Source organism: Octodon degus, unplaced genomic scaffold, assembly GCF_000260255.1.
Source record: "Octodon degus isolate 3935 unplaced genomic scaffold, OctDeg1.0 scaffold00113, whole genome shotgun sequence".
Lineage (NCBI taxonomy): Eukaryota > Metazoa > Chordata > Mammalia > Rodentia > Octodontidae > Octodon > Octodon degus.
In genome coordinates, this window is record NW_004524689.1 from 1312372 (window position 1) to 1332805 (window position 20434).

Below are 20434 nucleotides of genomic sequence, written 5' to 3' on the forward strand. Positions count from 1 at the left end.
CCTAGGCGAGGAGGGGGCGGCTAGGAGAGGAGGTGGTACCTAGGCGAGGAGGGGGCGGCTAGGCAGAGGCCAGTGACTATCCAGGGTGGGGAGAAGCAGGTAGGGGCCCTGGGAGGGCTGCTTCACACCCAGATGGCCTTCTCAGTGCTCCCCGGGCTCAGGGACACAGTGAAAGCCCTCCAGCAAGGGTCTTGCTTCGTGATACTGACAGGAAGGGCAAGGCCAGAATTTCCAAACACACTGGCAGAAAGCACACTGTCAGGGACGTTTAATCCACGGGAAGGACACATTCTGACCTCGTGGACAGAACGCAGGCTGAACAGAAGCCGAGGCCTCTGTGGAAGGGGGCGAGTGGCTGTGGGGGAGTGCTGGTGGGGGATTTCTGCTCAGGGCCAGCTGCCAGGGTGGCAGCATGGGTGGGGAGGTCGTGTAGGGCTCAGGTCAGGGCTGAGTCAAAGGCAGCTCTGTGCCCCGGGGGCCCATGTGTGCTGGCACATTTCTTTCTTTTTTGGTGGAACCGGGGATTGAACTCAGGCCCCTGTGCTTGCCAGGGAAGTGCTTATTCCCTGAGCCATCTCCCCGGCCCCGTACTGGCACATTTTCCCCCAGGGCCACGGGCTGCCCAGGTGCCACCTCAGGATCCCCGGTCTGGGCCAGATCTCAGTGAGCTGCACAGCCTGGGCCATGGGCACCCAAGGCTGCCTGCTTGGTAGGGGCTGAGCACCAGGGGGGCAGGGCTCTGGCCACGGGGAAGCTCTCCCCTTCTGCCCTTAATTCCTAAGGAAAGGGGTGGGCTGACTGCTGGGGCTGGTGGGCGGCTGGCCAGGAGGGCAGCTCAGTGCTCTGGGAGCTGCTGCATTCACCCCAAGGTGAAGAAAGCGGGGTCCCTATGGTCAGGCCGGGCAGAGGATGGCTGCATCAGTGCAGCCGGCAGCTGGAGGGTGCGTCTCTCCGGGTTCTAGCCTTCAGCTTCTTCAGGCCACTATGCTCGGGGTCCACCAGGAGGCCACTCCGGGCCGCTGTCCAGGCTTCTTCGTAGCGCTGTTCCTCCAGGCAGCGCTGCCCAACATGCAGGAACACGCGGGCAGTAGGGGCTTGACCTGGCCGCTCCCGCAGGCTGCGCCGGGCCAGCGCAGGTGACAGCTCGAGGGCCCGGGCGAAGGCCCCGGCGGCCCCCTCCTTGTCCCTCAGGCCTAGCAGCAGGCGGCCCCTGAAGCAGAAGTCCTCTGCCTGTCCCGACAGGCCACCATCCCCCGCACCTTCCTGTAGCACTCGGTCCAGGTCTCTGAGGGCCCGGCCATACTGCTGCAGTTCGCTCAGGCAGGTGGCCCGTAGACGCAGGTGACAGGTAAGGCTGCCCCCAGCCAGGACGGCCAGTGAGCAGTAGCCTAGCGCCTGCCCGGGCTGCCCAGTGGCCAAGAGGTTGCTGGCTTCCTGGGCCGCGACCTGCGCAGAAGACAGGAGGGAAGGAGCAGCATCAGCCCAGGCCCGCCCATCGCCCGCAGAGCCCACTCCAAGGTCGCTAGGCCCAGGACAGCACCCAGCTCGCGTCTGCCCCGCGTATAGTAGGCTGCTGCTGGCCGCCCCAAGGTAGGGGGCGGGTGCAGCGCCGCTGCACCAAGGGGTTCTCCTTGGTGACCGGGACGCACAGGGCTCCTCCAGCAGCCCGGGCCCCATCCCTAGGTGCTGGGCCGCACCGCAGCGAGGAGGCTGGGGCCGCGCGAAGGCACAGGGATGCAATTTAGAGCAAGCCAGCGAGCCGGACTCCGGCCGGCCGGACACGCACACCCACCCGCGGGGCGGGGCAGGCCAGCAGGAAGCGCGGCCGGCGGTTCCGGCCCGCTTCCCGGTGGCCTGGGCTTCTCCGGCAGTCGAGGTAGCCAAGTCAGGCTCGGGCTTCGGGAGCTCTGCTCCTCACGCCCCGCAGCCCCAGCCTGCGCTCCTCGGTGCTCTGGGCCCTCCGCCCGAGCCTCGGGGCTCTGGGACGCCCCTCTCGGGGCCCTCCCAGCGCCGCTGGGCCCGGACCCCCGCGCCCTCCCCTGCGCAGCTGCCAGCTGCCGGGCGCCCCCTCTAGTCCTTTGCTCCGGAGCCTGCTCCCCCGCCAGAGCTGCTCTCCGAGACCTCACAGCCCCTCCAGGTGGCCGGCTCCCTCCTGAGAGCTTTGAGACCCCCTCGGTTCTCCCCACACCGTCGCAGCCACTGCGCTCTCCTGCGGGAGGAAGCTCCCAACACCCGGCGGCCAGCGGCTTTCTTCTGAAACGCCCAGTGGGGTTCACTGAAATGTCCAGCAGGGTTTGCTGAAAACCCCTGTGTGGCTTGTTTCCTGCTGGCTCTGACTGCTGGAACCCGGGGAGGGGCGAGGGCATTTGGAGGTCTGGAGGGTGACCCTGAGTCCCTCTGTTGTCAGAGCCTGTGCTCCGGGCCTGAGTGGACGTGGGAGGAGCCTGAACGGGGCTGTGGATGTCCTGCACACCTGGGTGAGGCTCTGCCGCTCCGAGGGCTGCGCAAGACGGAGCAGGAAGTTGAGGTCCCGGGCATCTGTCTCTGCCAGGCACTGCAGGTCCTGAGCAGCGGTGGCCACGTCCCCTTGCTTGATCTGGAGCAAGCCCCTCCGGGCCCTGGCTGCTGCTGATGGTGGGGAGGCCTGTAGGGCTGGTTGCAGGTGGGCGCCAGCCTCCTCATACCTGCCTGAGGGGACCCAGGAAGAGTGGTCAGCACAGGGCAGGGGCCACAGGGTGGGACATATGGCCCTGGGAAGCTGTCACTGCATTCACTGCCCAGGGCTGGCTGGAGGATGCTCAGTCCCAGGACAGAGCGGCTGCATGCCTGGAGGCTGTGCGCAGTCCCCTCCCCGGGACTCCCAGAAGGGGCAGCAGGCTCTGATCTTCCAGGAGGTCCCCACAGCCGTGGCTTTGTTTGAGCTCTGAGAGCAAGACTGGGCCCCTGAGCAGAGCAGCAGGGGTGCGGAGGCGCCCTGCAGTCCTGGGGAGCAGGCACGGACTGCAGAGAGGCCCCCCTGAATGAGTGATGGAGCATCTGCCCAGCTGCAGCTGATGTGGGCTGGTAGGAAAGAAAACACCTGGTGCACACCTGGGCCCAGGCCAGGCCTGGCCTCCCTGCACCAGCTGCTGACTTAGTGACTGAGGGCTGGGGGGCAGCCCTTGTATGAAGCCCTCACTCTCCTAGCCTGGTGCTGGAAGAGAGGGACAGTGGCTTCACCGCAGGCCCCATGGGGATTGTAGCCATGGGACTAGGGTGGAAGAGCCAGTGGTGGTTGCAGTCTGGGGCTCCCTGTTCTGCTCTGCAGAAAGAATACAGAGGGTCAGGGGTGTGGGCCAGATGCCTCATCCCTGGACCTGGGCGACCCATACCCAGCGCCATGAGGATGTCTGTGAGGAAGATATGCCAGGCTGGCTGTGCAGCATCCACTGTGGCCAGTGCGTCTCCCATGGCAAGGAGGCCATGAGCTTCCTCGTCTGCAAGGGCTGTCCTGGTGTCCAGCAGCTGGCTCAAGAGGGCCCGGCAGTGGGCGTGGAGGCCTTGAGTGAACCGCTGCTGGGCTTCTGGCTTCAGAGAGCGGAGCTCAGTGACCACGGCCCCTGGATCGAGTCTCAGGGCTGAGGCGACATTGTCCACTGCTTCCTGTGGGGGAGGGGGCAGAGCAGGACAGGGCTGTCGGGTTCTCACCTTGGAGTCCTAGAGGTCTCCCACCCATTGCTTCCTGCCCCTTTCTGCTGTCCCTGGCTGCAGTCTGCTACTCCTCCTGGTCAGGCGTTTGAAGACCTCTGGGGTCCTTTACTGGGGTTGTCTACCCCTCTGGGAGGCCTGACCCTGTGTCCAGCCATCAGCCCCTGGCTTCAGGCTCCAGAGGTCAGTGGCCTGCAGCCCGGTCCCTGGCAGCTCTCTTCTGTGGGTGGCCTGTCATCCTGGTAGGGGGTGATGATCAGGTGTCCCTTGTCAGTGCCTAGGGCGTTGCATTGGGTCCAGAGAAGGGTCAGAGCAGCACAATGGTGGGTGGAAGGTTTGGAGGACAGAGGGAGGTCCTGCCCCAGGACTTGGTGCTCTCGACAGCGCTGAGCAGGCCCCGGAAGCACACAGGGCCTTGGAGATCACTGAGTGAGTTGGTCAGGGAAAGTCACTTGGGCCAACAGGGACCGCTGCCCCCACCTCCCTGCTGCCGTCTCCTGGTTGACCTGTGTGTGCCTGTCTTCCTGGTCTACTTTTTGGGGTTAATTTTTGGTGTTTTATTTTTATTCCTTTATTGGCCTTAGCTCTTTTTTTTTTTTTTTTTTTTTGTGGAACCGGGGATTGAACTCAGATCCTTGCATTTGCCAGTCAAGTGCTTATCCTAGTGAGCCATCTCCCCGGCCCCCTTAGCTCATTTTTGAATTGAGTTCTTTTTGTTCCCTCTAGTTCTCTGTGTACGCTGAACAGGAATCATTTATCAGGTCCATGATTTGGAAATATTTTCTCTGGTTGTCTTTTCACTTTATTCATAGTGTCCTTTGATATGCAAGGTGTCTAAATTAATTTCCTTCCTTCCTTCCTTCCTTCCTTCCTTCCTTCCTTCCTTCCTTCTTTCTTCCACCGAGTCATCTCCCCAGTCCCTCTAAATTTCTTCAGAAGTCCAATTTGCCCATTATTTTTTGTCACCTGTGCCTTTGGTACACAGCTGCGTGGCCATCACCAAACCCAGAGTCCTGACGCTTTCCCCTGTGCCTTCCCCTCGGAGAGGTCCAGCTTTAGGCTTTCCCTGTTGAGGTCTGTGACCCACTTTGAGTTAATTTCTGTAGATGGTATGAGGTCAGGGCCCAGATTCAGTGCTCTGCGTGTGCTTTCCCAGCGCTGTCCACGGAAGCTGTGTTTCTTTCCCTGTGGAATGGTCTTGGCATCTTACTGAAAATCCTTTTGTTCTGTATGTGAAGGTTCTGTCCTGGACTCTCCATTCTGTTGGTCGATATGTCAGTCTCCTGCCCATGTCATGCGGTTACAATAACAGCAGCGTTGTGGTGAGTTTAGACTCGGGAAGTGGAGTCCCCCAGCTTTGGCCAGGATTGTTTTGGCTATTAGGGGTTCCTGTAGACTCCATGTGAATTTAGGAAGAGTTTTATTATTTATTATTATTGCTGCAAAAACATCTTTGGGGTTGGGGAGATAGCCCAGTGGCATAAGCACCTGCTTGGCAAGCGCAAGGTCCTGAGTTTGATGCTAGATACCACAAAAACAAAAACAGAAGCAAACTCATCACTGGGATTTTGTAGGGATTACACTGAATCTAGATAACTGGATAATATTGACAATAGTATTAAGTCTTTTTATCCATGAATGTGGAATATATTTCCATTTATGTTTTTAATCTCTTGGTTAATTTTGAAATATTATTTTTGATACTGCTGTAAATGGAATTTCCCCCGTAATTTTCTGCTCAGATTGTCCACCGCTACTGTATAAAATATAGCTTTTTTGTGTGTTGATCCATCCCTCCACTTGGCTGGGTTTACTTGCTAGTTCCACCAGGTTTTCACAGACTCTTGAGGCTCTTCTGCACATGTGACCTGACCATGGGGAGCCCGGACGGCACAGTTACTTCCTTCCCTCCAGCTGGACGGCCTCTGTTTCTTTTCTCTGCCCGGGTGCTCTGGCTAGGACTCCCCCCCGTGTGCAGCAGGGGTGGCAAAGTGCCTCCCCTTCGTAATGCGCTGGCCAGCTGCCACGTGGAGCACCCTCACCGCCCACGGATGAACCCCGCTTGGCGGTGGAGTGTGGGCCTCTCCCTGTGCTGGGAGGCTGTGTGGCTGTTCCGTCGAGGGCGTCAGCACAGTGCTCCCAAGTAGCATCGGTCTGTAGCTTGCTTTTTTTGTAGCATTTGTCTGGTTCTGGGCTCAGAAAGAGGAAGTGCTCTTGGTTCTTCCAGTTTTAAAGAAAAGTTCGAGAAGGATTGGTGTTAATTCTCTAAACATTAGATGAATTCTTCAGTGGTGCTCTGAGGTCTAGAGCTCGTTGTCTGTGGGAGTGTTCTGGTCTCAGATGTGCTGTCCTACTAGTTGTAGGTCTATTTGGGTTCTGCTATCTCGTTATGACTTAGCCTGGGCAGGTTTTGCCTCTTTGTTCAGCTGTGCCCATTTCAGCTGGATTATCTTGTCATTCACAGTGCCCCCTTCTGTTCCAGGGTACTGGTGATTGAACTCAGGGCCATGAGCATGCAAGGCCAGAACTCTGCCCCTGAACCACATCCCCAGCCCTTCACCCTTATGATTGCTTTTATTTCTCTAGAATTGGTAGTCATGTCTCCATTTTTATTTATTTATTTTTAAATTTAATTTTTTTTTTTTTTTTTTTTTTTTTTTTGGCAGAACTGGGGATTGAACTGAGGCCCTTGGGCTTGCCAGGGAAGTGCTTATTCCACCGAGCCATCTCCCTGGCCCCCACGTCTCCATTTTTATTTCTGACTTTTTAAAAAAAAATTTATTTCTGACTTTGTAATTTGAGCTCTCTCTATCTAGTTGAAGGTTTGCCAATTTTGACTTTTAGGTTTCCTTGATTTCCTCCATTATTTTTCTTTCATCAATTTTGTTTACCTTTGCTTGGAGGTTTAGCTTGCTCTTTTCCTAGTTGCTTAGGTTGTAAGTTGAGATCGGTTTTGGGTTTTACCCTAAGCATCGTAGCGCTGATTCTCCCATGCCCTGCTTGTCGATGCCAGCTGGGTCTGGTGGCCTAGGCTTTCATCCATCTCTCCTCGTGCCTTCTTTACTCATTGGCTTCACACCCCTCCTTTTACAGAAGAGACCGAGGCATGAGAGGAAGCAGTGTGTCTGGGTTCCCTCCCTGGACCAGGCCCCAGGTCTGGGCTTGGAAGCAGCCCAGGGAGGGGACACAGACCTACATGGGGACCCTGAGGTGAGAGCAGGCAGCACACAGGGTAGCTGCAAACAGGGATCATCCCACTAAAAGATTCCTACCTCGTGAATGGGATCTCTCTTCCCACCAGCCTGGCCCTCAACATTTTAATTTGAATTGCTGCAGTTTCTATAGAATATCTTAAATGAGGGATACCTCACTTAGATCCGAGTCCCATGGACTCCCTTGCTGTGCCCGTGGCAGACATGACTAATCAGTGCCAGCACTCATTCCTCTGCACCTGTGCTATAAACCCTTTTCAGCACAAGGGTCCGTGTAGTCCCCACCAATGCAGCTAAAGACACCTCAAGACTTTGGGTCTCATCGTCACCTGAGGGCATGTATGTCTCTCCCTGCATATTAAGGTTTGGGCCATGGGAGGATCGGACTCCCAGAAAGTGGGTGTATTGAGGTGCAGCTCTTGCTACTGTGGTGCATGTGGGGAGAAGAAATGGGGATCCAGTGGACACCCTGCTGCCTGGGGTGGCCTGGACCTGCTCGCTGCCCTCAGCTGGAGGAGGATGTGGTGCCCTGCCCCCACCCCAGGTGGGGGGTGGCCCAGCACCTGCAGCTGGTCCAGGGCCAGGTGCACGAGGGCACGTCCACACAGGGCCTGTACGTTCCCAGGCTCGGCCCGCAGCACGGAGTTGAAGTCGAACATGGCAGTCTTCTTCAGGCCCAGGAGCCCGTAACAGCGGGCCCGGACCAGGAGGGGCTCACTGGCTTCACGCCCTGCAGGACAGGGCAGCCAGTGTCCCCCAGTGCTCAATAGGGGGTTCACGCTTCACTGGGCACCAAGGCACAGGACTGCAAGGGGCAGGCCCATGCCAGGGAGGGAGCAGGGCAGCACCGTGTGCTGCCACCCAGGGGTGGATGCATCATGCCCACCTGTCTGCTCCTCGTCCTCAGACCCCTGGGCCCCATGTAGCTGGCGCAGGTAAGGAGGTCCTACCTGCAGCAAAGATGGCCAGAGACAGGTAGGCGATGGCCTCCCGGGTGTGGGCCTTGCTGTTTGCCCCAGAAGCCCGCGCTCGCAGGATGCTCAGGGCCCGCGCGTGGCAGTGGTCCTGCAGCAGCTGCCGGTCCTCATGGCTGTAGATGTCCAGTGTGGACGGGAGGCAGGCCGTGTCCCCAGTCTGGACCACCTTCTTCACCAGCTGAGGGACAGAAGCAGAGTCACCACCTCTGTTCCCCTCTCCCCCTTGCTGTCTCCCCAGCACATATGGCTCCTCACCCTGTCCCAAGAGCTCTGGTGGCTTCCTGTCTCTCAGGCACTAAGACAGCTGAATCGCAGCCCTGGCCATCTGAAGGTATTTCATTCCCTATCTCCTGATGGAGTGGAGGCTTCAGAACTCAGGGACTGCCCCCAGCATAGAGTGCAGGAAAAGACAGCAGTGGGTGGGAGATGGGTTTCTGAGGCTCTCCTGACCACAGCCATTTCCTGTGTCACAGGAGGCAGAGACCAGCTTCAGTGACCCTACCTAGCAAGGGACCAAGTGATGAGCAGGAGGAAGGGGCTCTCAGACCATCAAGGGATGGAGGTTCAGGAGGTGCTTAGAGCCAAGCCCAGACCAGCAGGCTCAGGCTGTGCTCTGATCAGGTGGGACCCCCAGGTGGCTCCCAGGGGAGGCCCAATGCAGCTGGGGCAGCTGCTGGTCCTGGGCAGAGTAGGACAGCGAGTTCTGAGTGTCCTTCCTTCCCACCTTTTCCCTCTGGGATGCAGGGTCTAGTCCAGGAGCAAGGGGAGGGAAGGGGCTGGTGGGTCGCTGAGCCTGCACACCAAAGCCTGAACGTCCTCAGTATCACCTGCTGACCTCTGTGCAAACGGACGAGGCCAAGAGGCTCTGCCATCCTGGGAGGGGGGTTGCAGGAATAGCCAAGGGCCTAGGGCCCCTCTGCTGCGGGGTCCCCACCCCAGGCAGGATCAAGTCCATGCGTGGTTTATGTGGAAGCCTGGGAGAAGCTCAGCCTATGTTCTGTGCTTGGCCCTTTCTTTTCATAACACAGCTAAAGCAAACAGGAATCACCTGAGGCACCAGGTAGAGTGGGGACTGGTTCCCATGACGCCTTTGGAGAGCAGGCAGTGGGAAGGTGACCAAGGGTCACAGGAGCAAAGGTCTATGGCCACACCAGAGCTGGGGCTGAGCAAGGTTTACCAAAGGGTACAGGGCAGGCCTCTGGAGGCCCGGTGCCCTCTGTTGAGCCAGGCCCTGTTTTTTTTTTTTTTCTCGCCTCAGCCACCAGTCCTTCTCACTTGGTTGGCATCAAAGGAGAATCCTCTGCGCAGCTGCAGCAGGGCCAGCCGTACCAGCACTGCTGCCGCCTGGGGCCTCCGGGACAGGGTCACCAGCAGGGACCTGTGGGCGTCGTCCAGGCGGCCCAGGCGGTATAGGGCGTCAGCCACCAGGAGGCATGAGGCTTCATCCTCTGGGTCCAGCTCTACCAGCAGCGTGGCCAGCTGGTGCACACCAAGCGCGTCCCTGTGGCGAGAGGGGCTACAGGTGGGAGGGCTCCCTCCCTGTCCCTTCCATCTGCCGGGAGGGCTGGGCCAGAACTCCTGGCCGGCCCTTCTGGCAACTCTCTTCACCCTCTTGGCCTGTACCCTTTCTTTCCCCGAGTCTCTCTGCCAGCACACGGGCACTGTGAACTACATTCCCAGGGCCGACTTCATGCTGTGCGCTAGGTTTTCTGTAGAAGGGAGTGCTAACAGGGCTGGTGCAGGAGCTTTACTTTGGCCTGAGTCTCTGGTTTTCTGTGGGGTTCGTCCACAGTGCAGCATGTTCTTTCGAGTCTGAGGGTCCTAAGGGCTAAGCCTGGGGCTGAATCGCCGCAGAGGCTTTGGGAACTCACCCTGCCGCTGTGCCTCAGTTTACCCATCTGTAAGACTGGAGGACACACGCCCCTCCGTCCTGCCAGGTCCGCGGTTGTTCTCACCCTTCCTGCGCCCCGGGCCCGCGCGTGGCTTCGGCCCGGCCCCGGCAGCCCAGAGCCCGCGATCGCAGCAGCATTTTGTGGGCCTCCTCCCGCAGCACGGTCCGCAGCAGCCCACGCTGGTTCCAGGGCACCAGGGACTTGGTGGTCAGCAGCGCCTCCTCCGGCCGCAGGCGGCACGCGGTGACATAGTCGAGCGCGCCCAGGAACGCGCTGCCCGCCAGCACGCGCACGAGCCCCCGGCCGCACAGCGCGCGTGTGCAGCCCTCGGGGGACGGCGGCCCCCGCGCCACTACCGCCTGGAAGTCCTCGCGAGCCCGCCCCACGTCGCCCTTGTGCAGCGCGCAGAAGCCGCGCAGGGCCAGCAGGGGCGCGCGCTCCCCAGCTCGGTCCCCAGCGCGCCGTGGCCGCAGGAGGCGCTCGCCCAGCGCGCGCGCCCCCGCCACGTCCCCGGCCAGCAGGAGGCACTCAACCAGGCGGGTGCCTAGCGCGGGTCTTGCCCCGGGTGGCGCCACGCGGAGCAGCACGCGGAGCGCGCAGGTCACCGGCGCCAGCAGCTCGCGGCCCACGTCCTCTCGGAGCTCGCGGCGGCCACGCACGGCTTCCTGGAAGCGGGCGAAGCCCTGGTCGGCGGCCTCCTGCGCCTGGGACCGCACGCGCTCCTGGTCCGCGGCTGACAGCACCGCCTGGAACTGGCGCCGCGCCGCGCAGGGGCTCTCGCGGAAGGCCTCGTGTAGGTCCTGCAGCACATCCGGGGCCCGGCCACCCGTGAGCAAGGCAGCTGCCGCCCGAGTGACCAGCAGGGTGGCCCGGCGCTCCCCTGGGGAGAGAAACAGGCGCTGACCTGCCCAGCCAGACCTCTCCTCCTGGGGTGTCGCTCTCCACCCCCCAAGAACCCCAGGGTTAGATCCCTCCCACGTCCATCAGTGAGCGGACAGGATGAAAGCCAGGTTCCGAACCAGGGACGGCAGGCAGCGCTTCAGTGGCCCCAGCAAGGTGCCCGAGGCTTACCTTTCAGCCCTGGTGGAAGTGTAGGTCCACTTTCTCTACCCCACTTTGTAATGGTCGATTTTAGGATTCAGTTTCCTCTTCGGGGATTTAGCACCCCTCCCCCCAAGGTCCGAGCTAAGTACTGGCTGACTTTTGGGGGGCCATTGCTCCTGGGCACCATTGTTCCTGCCTTCCTAGGGTCCTGGGAGGGACCCCATTGAGTTCCCTCCCTGGAACACAAGTTCTCCTGTATCCCACCCAAGAAGGGTGCTGCTGAATGGGTGCTCTTAGCGCTTTGAGAACCTACCATGACTGTTTCCTCTCCTGCATGAGGGTGGGGATTAATTGTAAGCAGGGTCACAGAGGAAAGGGAAAAAAGCGTGTTGTACTCCGAGGTGGACCGATGAACCAATCACTCAGTGAACCATCCAGTGACCCATGCAGTCAGCTAGCCAACCAACCAATGAGCCATCCATACAACCGATGAATTATCTAACCAACCAGTGAGCTAACCAACAACCATTAACACACCAACCAATGAGCCAATGAATAAGTCAATGAATTATTCTACTAACAAGTAATCAACCAACCATTAATTAACCAACTAATCACCCACCCACCCACCCACCCACCCAACCAAACAAACAAAGTTCCCTGGTGTAGTCCTGGTGGCTGATTACAAGGTCACCCTCTCTGGTCCTAGTAGCTAAAGCCAGAGAAACGTTGAGTCCTCCCTAGCAGTGGTTGACTGGAGTACAGAAAGGCCTGTAGCCCTGAGTTTTGCAATAGCTTGTAAATCTAAGGAGTTAGAGTGGGAGAGCCTTGGGGCTGGTGGGGTACAGCCAGTCATTCACACGGAACTGTGGCCTCTCTTCCTAAGACTTGATTTACGCACAGGCGATGTCTTGGTACTGCTCCTTGGGTCTCCACTGTTCTCCTTATTTTTCTTCTGCTCTTTATATCAGACCGTTCGGTGTTGCTGACTCTGCTTTCTCTGGTATGCTGATGTTTTTTCATTTCAGCTATTAGGCTTTTCAATTCTAGGGTTTCCATTGTGTTCTTTTGCTCTTCCTCCTCGTCCTCCACTTACCTCTTTCTTCATCAGAAGCTCCAAGCGTAGCCCTCCCCACCCACATCCCCGCCTTTCCAGGCACAGTTTCCGGCCTGCCTGCATGTGGCTACTGTCCAGTGCCTTCAAATAGCTGCTGTTGCTATTTCGTCCGTTTGAGGCCGGTGTCTTTGGGTCGCCTATCCAGGCGAGCTCTGCCGCCTGCGCGAGGAGCCAGATCTTCTATTATTAGCTTCAGCAGCTCTGACACCCAGGGAGGGTAAAGTGCTATCCCATTGTTTAAAATTTCATTTTCCCAATTACTCAGGAGGTTCATTAATTTTTTTCCAATCTGGTGGGTAGGAAGAAAATAGTTTCTCATTGTTTTAATTAGCATTTGTCTCATTACCATGATGGTGAGTATTTTTCACATGTTTTATTAGCCATCTGTGTTTTCTCTTTTGGGAGTTGTTTTTGCCAATTCTTTTATTGGATTTTTCTTATCAATATGAAGGAACTCCAGTTACTCTGCATACTAATTTTTTACCCATTGTGTATTTGGAAGTTGCTTTTCCCCTAGGGATTGTCCTTTCCTTTGCTATAGTTATGGACAAAACAAAGCTTCAAGAATGTAATAAAATCTAATGTCAAATCTGTCTTTATTGTTTCCACTTTTTGTGTCTTAAGATGCCCAACTGTACACAGACATCTTCGTAATATTCCCTTGTATTTTCTTCCAGAAACTGAAATTCAGTTTTGATAGACTCCACTGGAGACTTTCTTTTCTGCGTAGCATGAGGCAGGAAGTGAGCGTGGTCCTCTGGCTCATGGTCGTCTGGTGCCCGAGATGCTTGTAGTGCCCACTCTGACGCGCGAGGCTTTAGATGCGTGTGGGTCTCTTTCTGGACTCCCGCTGGTTTCCTCGGGCTCTGCTCACAGCACGCTCTCCCTCCCTCCGCCATCGTCCCTTCCCCCTCTTCTGCTGGTCTCTCCTCCCCCCTTCCTCTTCCTCTTCCTTCTTTTGTGTCTTTGTCATTATTGACCCCTTGGCCTTGATTTACATATCAAATCTAACAGCAGACACTGCATGTCTTTACATTTATACAGGTTTTCTTTTTAAAATTTATGGACTTTGTACAGGGTCTCACTACACAGCTCGAACTTGTAGTGATCCTCTTGTTTTCAGCCTCCCCAGCATGGGATTACAGGCGTGTCCCACCATGCCCTGACTCAGTGGCCAGGTGGGGCTGGCACAGCACGTGGTACAGGGGATCGAACCCCTGTCCCTGTGCTTGCCTAAGCAGGCGCTTAGTCTGTTGAGCTATCTCACCAGCCCCAGATTTTCTTTTCTTTTTTTTTTTTTTCAGATTTTCTTTTTAAATAGTTTTATGATTTTCTCCATAAAATCATGTGATTCTTCAAACAAGATGATTTTCTGCCCCATCCCCAGGGCGTGCTGAGACAGCAATTGAGACTGGGCGTGGCGGCACGCACCTGTAACCCCCGCTCTTGGGAGGCTGTAAACAGGTGGATCACTATGACTCTGATCTGGTAGCGAGACCCTGAACACCCTGTAGACCTTCCCTAAAATACAAAAAAAAGAGAGATGATTTTCTGCTGCTATGGTAACTATATTAAAATGATAGAATTTCCATTTATTCCTGGTGTTGATGCATGCAAGTGAATTTGGAAGGCCCATCGAATTCTTTCACCACATCTAATACTTTTGGGTTGTGTTCTTTGAAGTTTCTAGACAGCTAATCTTATTGTCTGGAATGGTGATATCTTCATTCTCTTTCTTTCTTTCTTTCTTTCTTTCTTTCTTTCTTGCTTGCTTGCTTGCTTTCTATACAAGGTCTCGCTATGTGGTTAGACTGGCCTTGAACTCACTATGTAGCCCAGGCTGGCCTTGAACTCACAGCTGTCCTCCTGCCTCAGCCTCCTGAGTGCTGGGGTTACAGGCATGTGCACCATGCCTGGCTGTGCGGTTTCCTTTTTTTTTTTTTTAATAATACTTTTATTTATTTATTTATTTTTTAAATTTTTATTTGTGTGTGTGTGTGTGTGTGTGTGTGTGTGGCCAGCTCATCCCACCAGGGGGCGGGGCTGGCTGGCATGTGGTGCTGGGGGATTGAACCGAGGTCCCTGTGTTTGCTAAGCTTGGTCCAAGTAGGTGCTTTAGACCACTGAGCCATCTCACCAGCCCCTCGGTTTCCTTTCTAGGCTTACTCGTTCTGTTCTCTTATCACGGTGCCTCTGCTCAAATCTCTAGTTCAGGATGACAAGCGGGAGGGGGGGAAACTGCCTCGTTACTGGCTTGATTGACTGATTTTTGGGGACAGTGGGCCCTGGTTCTTGACAATGGCGATGTACTGCACATTTCAAAATGGGTAGAAGAGAGTTTTGAGTGCTTCAGCAGGAATAAGTGGTGAGAGTCTGAGGCGATCCAGAACAGTGACTCCGGTGACACTACACGTGCATCACGTATCCAACAATCACATTCTAGTCTGTACATTTAAGAGTCTCATGCTCTACTGACTGAGCTAGCTGGGCACCTAGTCTGTACGTTTACACACTTACTATGTGACAGTTGGAGAAAGCCAATGCTTTGGCCGGTCAGAGGTACATCAGACAAGGACTGCTGCGTAAGGACCACCACAAAGCAGCCTCAGGTGGCAGCCCGTCCCATTGCCACGGTGCTCCCGCATGGGCTGGGCTGACCCGGGCAGCTCCTCCAGGGTCTGGCCTGGGCTCACTGGGGGCTGCACAGCGTGGGTGGGATCCTGCGGGCCTTGCCGCACGTGTGTGTGCCCCCAGAGCCTCTGCAGCAGCTGGAGAAGCTGCCCTGGGGCCCAGAGCTGAAGCTGAGTGCCCGTCTGCAGCGCTGCTGGGAGCCCTGCAGCCTCCAGGAGATGGAGCCTCCTTGGAAGCCTGGGGCCCCTGGAGGACTGCCTGGACGCCCCTGGCTCTCACTTCCCTAGCCGCATGATGGGAGCAGCTTCCCCTACACTTCATGCTACCATGTGTCACCTCACACAGGCCCAGAGCCTCAGGGTCACCTCACCAGGAGCTGTTCCAAAACTGAGAACCCAAACGAACCTTCCCTCTCTTGAAGTTGATTGCTTCCGGCATTTCGTTGCCTAACAGAAAGTGGCCTGGCACGGCATTTCCCGTTGTTCTCAACCGGGATTGGTCCCCACACAGCGTCACCTCCACCACATTCCACTGGCCCAGAAGTCACAGAGCTAGGCCCACTTCTGCCCTTGCTGGGAGGAGCTGGATCCTGGGCTGCACTGCTCACCCGACCTGCCGTTGTTATGAAGACCCTCCAGTGTGCAAGGGTGGTACCTCTGGGGGGCAGGCCCTTGGGGAGCCCCGGTGCCACAGGCCCGCCTGCTGGGTGCCAGGATGTGCGAGCTGCACTGGGTTCTTCCTGTACCCTGGTGTCACACGTGTGCGCCTACATGCCCTGATGCTTACGGGAGGGTCATTTCTGTACTTCCCATGATAACCGCGTTTGGTGGTTGGCCTGGCGACATGATGGGCTTCCCAGGGAAGCCCCCACCCCCGTCCTCGTGGGAGCCAGGCAGACGCCAGCACAGGCAGCAGCCTCCCCAGCGGCTAGTCTTTCCTGGCGCACTCACTGTCCCAGGTGGTAGCTCTTTGGGGTTCTGGATCTCTGCTGTGCTTCGCAGGGCACCCCTGGTCCTACACAGTCATCCAGCAGCGAGGCTCCTCCCTGGTGGCTGCACAGCCTAGGCCTCAGTGACTGCGAGCTTGTCCTTGGGTGCTGGAGTCCCACCTCTCCCGGCTCTGGAGTCTTGGTTACTCCAGTGAGCATTTTCTGATAATTACAGCTTGAGGGAACGGGCTCAGGGTTTCGGGTCTGATTTAGCCTCAGAAACAAATTTCCCCACTCACTTTCCAGTGGCTCCTCCCGCACCCCTCGTGGAGGCTGCAGCAAGCCTGTGCTGTGTGCCCACATCTGGCAGTGTCCCGGCCCCTCTCTGTCCCTCAAATGCCCTCAGGGCTGTAGAAGAGCCCTCCAAACCTCCTCTCGCACCTGGCCATCTCAGACCCTGTGTTACACAGGCAGAAAGCTGGCGATGCCCTGGGGTGTCGGAAACCCTGACACCCCCTTTGCTGTCTGCTTTGCCCCTAGGCTGGGTTCCAAGCAGACTCCATTCCCCACCTTCCTTCCCCGTCCCCACCTCCCCACCCCAGACCTGCCCCGTCTCCTTTCCAGCAGCAACGGCTCCTGCTCATTGGCCCAGTGCAGCACTTTCTCCTGGGTGTGAAGCCCATGGTCTCCTTCTGAACCCCGCCCCAGGCCCCGCATCTCCCTGGTCTCTCAGCACTCCCTCTGCCCCCATCCCAGCAGGTTCTATGCTCTCTCTGGTTAGAACATGCTCAGCACTAGTTTTGAGCCCTCCCACTGCTGTTTTCAGCCTTCAGTGGCTCTGAGGGCAAAGCCAAAGTCCCTGGGAACCCAGCAGGACGTGGCCACTGCAGCCATTTGCAGCATGCCCCCCACTTCACTGGCCCCTCCCACCCTTTTGGCAGCGAGGACATTCCAAGCCCTGTCTTCCCCAGGACCTCAGCAACCTGGCTTCTTCCCCAGGCTCCTTCGCTGTCCACTCGCTCACTTGCCACCCTCTCCCTGAAGTCCCTTGTCCCCTTGGAGCAGCACCTCGCAGGACCCCTTACAAAGCGAGGGCTGTTTTGGACCCTGTCTTGGGAGCTCTGCAGGGAGGCCTGACTGTCGCCTCCCTCTGGTGTCCCCAGCCCCTGCACAAGCCCACCACAGTAGTGTTTAGTGTGGCTGGCCCTGGTGGGAGTTGAGGCTGTCTGTGATGGTTGATACATGGTGTCAACTTGAGAAGTTTAGAGGTCTAAGCCACTCTGCAGGGGGCCAGGGTCCCCAATTTATGAACATCCTGACCTGCTCCAGGGGAGGGCTTGGAGATGGCGTGATGCTACACCGGCCCTGGGGGCAGCAGCCTGCTCACGACTAAGGGAGGGAAAGGGGCTGGCGCTGTTGTCCCTTTCGCTTCCCCCTTTGCTCTTGCTGTCTTTGGCCACCTTAGACCGACGCCCCTCGGCTGCCCTGGGCCTCTGCCCTCTGCCACAGACACTCTGCCTTAGAGCCAGCTGACTGTGGACTGAAACCTCCACAGACTGTAAGCTAAATAAGCCTTTCTTCCTTAATTGTGGGCATTGAGTATATTGTCCCATCAAGGAGAGAAATTGAGCAAGACACTCTCCTACCTGGGGGTCCACCGCCTGTCAGGTCAGACTGCAGGGCTCGGCTGCTCGCCACCAAGCATTCCTCATAGCTGCCACGGAGGAGCAGGGCCTCAGGAGAGAGGGTGTCGCTCCAGGGGGTCTCGGGGGCCAGGGCTGCCAGGAGCCCCTGGCAGTGGGTGTCCTGCTGGCCAGTGCTGTCTGTGGCCTTTGGGTGCCCTGAGACGTGGCTCCACAGGGTGCGGAGCAGTGTGGGGACGTAGGGCTGCTGGTGGGTGCGGATGAAGGCCACCGTGCGGCTGGCGCTCGTGGCGAAGGCCTGCAGGTAGCTGGCCACACCCTCGCCAGCCGGCTCTCCAGACAGGACAAGGGCCAAGGCACGAGTCAGCTGCAGCTCCAGGGCCTGCTGTGAGTGGGTGCCCAGCAGGGCATCGCAGCGCCGGACCACCTCCCCGTGGTGCCCATGGGCGAGCAGGCCGGCCAGCGAGTGCAGCACGGCGGCCGGGTGGTCTGGGTAGAGGGCCCCTAGGAAGGCAGAGGCCAGGGCCCCTGTCAGTGAGGCCACTGCCATGCCATCCCAGTGGACAGCTGGAATCTGGCTGTCCCCGCGGCACCAGGCCTCCAGGGTGGCTACCACAGGGGCTCCCCGGGCCTCAGCCAGGGCTGCCCGCACGCTCCTCAGGGCTGAGGGGGCGTGGCAGCTGAAGGCTGCCAGGTAGAAAGCTGTGGCCAAGGGTGGCTCCCCTAGAGCCAGGTGCTGGTCGCCCTCCTGGCAGAGGCAGGCCACAAGCTCCTGGGCTGACATCACGTCTGTGGCACCTGCTGGCCCATGTCTGGTCCTCATGTGCACCTGGAGGAGGAGGTGGCGGTCAGTGCTCAGACCCTGGGCTCTGTGCCACCAAGCCCACGTGGCTGCAGCCTCTCTGGACCCCTGTGAAGAGCCGGGGTCATGATGACCTGTGACCTAGCCATTGGACGTTGGGTGCTCCCTTGGCTGCCCGTCTTCATGGTGGGTGTCTGCTAGCCTCCTGCACAGAATGGAACAGGACACCCAGCGGGTCACGCTCAGAACACCTGGGTTCTGCAGCCAAGGTGTGGAGGACATGGGGGGACTGAGGGGCCAGGAGCTCCAGCAAAGGTGACCTAGCGTTGAAGTCTGGCCCAGGGGCAGGAACTGCCCAGGGTGACCTGTCTCTCCCTGCCTTCCCAGCAGCCCAGGGGTTCCCAGGACGGTGGCATCCATAGGCTTCTGCGGCCCCGCCAGGGCTTCCTCTGCCCCCTGCCCACCTAGGGGGATCCAGGCTAGGCTGGGGTGCTTGGATTGCAGCCACTTGCCTGGCCCTGGGTGGGGCGGGGTGATTCTGCCCAGCACCACTGGGCTCTGTCCTGGTGCGCTCCTGGGCCCAGACCTGGGGCCCAGCTTCTTAGGACCCCTGCCCGGTCTCAGCCCCGGCTCAGAGAGCCCCTGAGCCTCCCAGGCACCGACAGACGTGCACACCGCTCTCCCTTAGCATCTCACACTCACCTGTGGCTGCTGCCACTGGAGGCCATGTGCTGGGCAAGGGAAGGGCCCTGTCCCCAATCCTTCTGTGCTGGCCGGGGCTCCTGCAGATGCCTGGCGCCCTGCTCAGGGAAGCCGCTGGCCCTGGAGGCAGATCCTGTTTCCTGGGAGAGCATCAACACCCTCAGAGCCTGGCTGCTCCAAGGTGCCCCTTGTGGCCGATGCCCAGGGGAGGCGACAGGCCCCCTTCAGGAGCCGCTGGTGGGGGAGGGGAGGGCATCCTCCTGCAGGGCCATGCCCAGGGCAGGCTTGGACAGAGAAGCCTGAGTTGGGGGGCACAGGGCTATGGGGCCTGTGGGTACCAGGGTGGAACTACCAGCTCCAGGGCTGACTCTGCCTGGAGCTATATTTGTGCCCCAGAACTCTGCCCTGGCTGCTCTGGGGACCTTGTCACTGTACCCCTCTCTCCAGGATCCTGTACCCCCCCCTTCATGTGTGTTCCCCTACTTGGCCCTAGATCCCTGTCCTCAAAGCTGTTTCTGCCCTGGACAGGTGGGACTGGATCCTTGTGGCCTCACGACTGGCTCCCTGTGCCTCCCTCGCTCTGGCCCCATGACCTCCTGGGGTTGTGTGGACAGCGGCTGAGGAGGGCGCTGTTTTAGAAATCCCCCACCCACCCTTGCAGCAGGAAGGGTGGGGAGCTGGTTGTGAGTATCCCAGCTGGGCACAAGCGGCTGCCTTGGAGGATCCAGGAGACACTGCCTCATGGCCCTGAGGAGAGGGTCCACTTTGGGCAGGGCCTCGGGGCCGCTGGCACTGGCTCTTCTAGGGCTCTGGGAACGGTGTGAGCATGCTGGGGTGAGGAGCACATCTGACCTCTGAGGTCTTGCCTGGACTGGCCACCCCGGGAGGGGCCTGGGCGCTGGTACTGAGGAAGTGGCTGTCAGGGGACGGGGGTTCAGGGCAGGTGAGTCCTCCTGTCTGCCAGCTGCCCCTCAGTTCCTTGACATTCACATAGCTGAGCATGTGGCTTGTTCAGGGAGCCTGTTCCTGTGCTTTGACTACTTGCCCTCAATCACTCTGATTAGGCACGCACAGTAATGGGGTGGGGCTGTCACACAGGCTTGGGCCCGGGGCACTGAAGTGGCACATCTGTGTGCCAACTGCAACCATGGATCTGTCCCCTGCATCTGCCCGGGTGCAGACAGCCCAAGGCCCGCAGGCCTGGCCAGATGTGCCTGCTGACCATCCAGCTGGGCATGATCACAGCGCCACCCGAGGGCAGCACGCGCATGCAGCGGGCCTGAGGTGCTGCCCGGTGCCGCTGCTGCCTTGGGTGGGCAAGAGCCAAGGCTGTGGTCTGGGGGTGTCAGGATCCAGGCCAGCTGCGGCCATGCAGATTTGCGTCCTTTTGGACCTTCGCAGGATCTGCACCGTTTGCGATCGTAATTGGCATCTTGGGCATGCTGAGCCTGTCAAAACCGCGACAAGGCTGGGTGGGGTGGGGCGTCCTCGGAGCACCCAGAGCCTCGAGGGATTTCACTGACACTGTCCTGAGCACGCTGCTGCATTAGAACCAGGGAACCCGGGGTGTGAGTCAGCCCCTGGTGACACTTGTTACCACAGACGCCGGCACAACAGTGGGCCCCTTGGCCCTGGGGACTGCTGAAGCCCTGCCAGGTCGCCTGAGGTGGCTGAGCCCTTCCTGCCCTGGGAGACTCACTGCACCTGAGAGCCAGCATGTGGCAGGGGGGACTGGAGCTGGGTAGGAGGACAGGGCTGCCACAGCTGAGGGCGCAGGCCACCTTGTGCTCACAGCCGCT

At 58.5% G+C, this 20434-nt stretch overlaps 2 protein-coding genes across 2 annotated transcripts; both read right to left on the reverse strand.

Moving 5' to 3' along the window:
- Positions 1-565: 565 nt before the first annotated feature.
- Ttc34 (tetratricopeptide repeat domain 34) lies at positions 566-10043 on the reverse strand. The gene is made up of 7 exons (XM_023699550.1): positions 9832-10043; positions 9152-9377; positions 7850-8054; positions 7463-7629; positions 3372-3642; positions 2474-2688; positions 566-1446 (listed from the first exon to the last, which is right to left on the reverse strand). The coding sequence occupies exons 1-7, from the start codon at positions 9903-9905 to the stop codon at positions 919-921; spliced, it is 1686 nt and encodes a 561-aa protein (XP_023555318.1). The 5' UTR covers positions 9906-10043; the 3' UTR covers positions 566-918.
- On the reverse strand, positions 9977-18737 carry LOC111812117. Its single transcript, XM_023699374.1, has 4 exons — positions 18636-18737; positions 17135-17960; positions 10039-10648; positions 9977-9989 (listed from the first exon to the last, which is right to left on the reverse strand). The coding sequence occupies exons 2-4, from the start codon at positions 17952-17954 to the stop codon at positions 9977-9979; spliced, it is 1443 nt and encodes a 480-aa protein (XP_023555142.1). The 5' UTR covers positions 17955-17960; positions 18636-18737.
- Positions 18738-20434: the final 1697 nt, after the last annotated feature.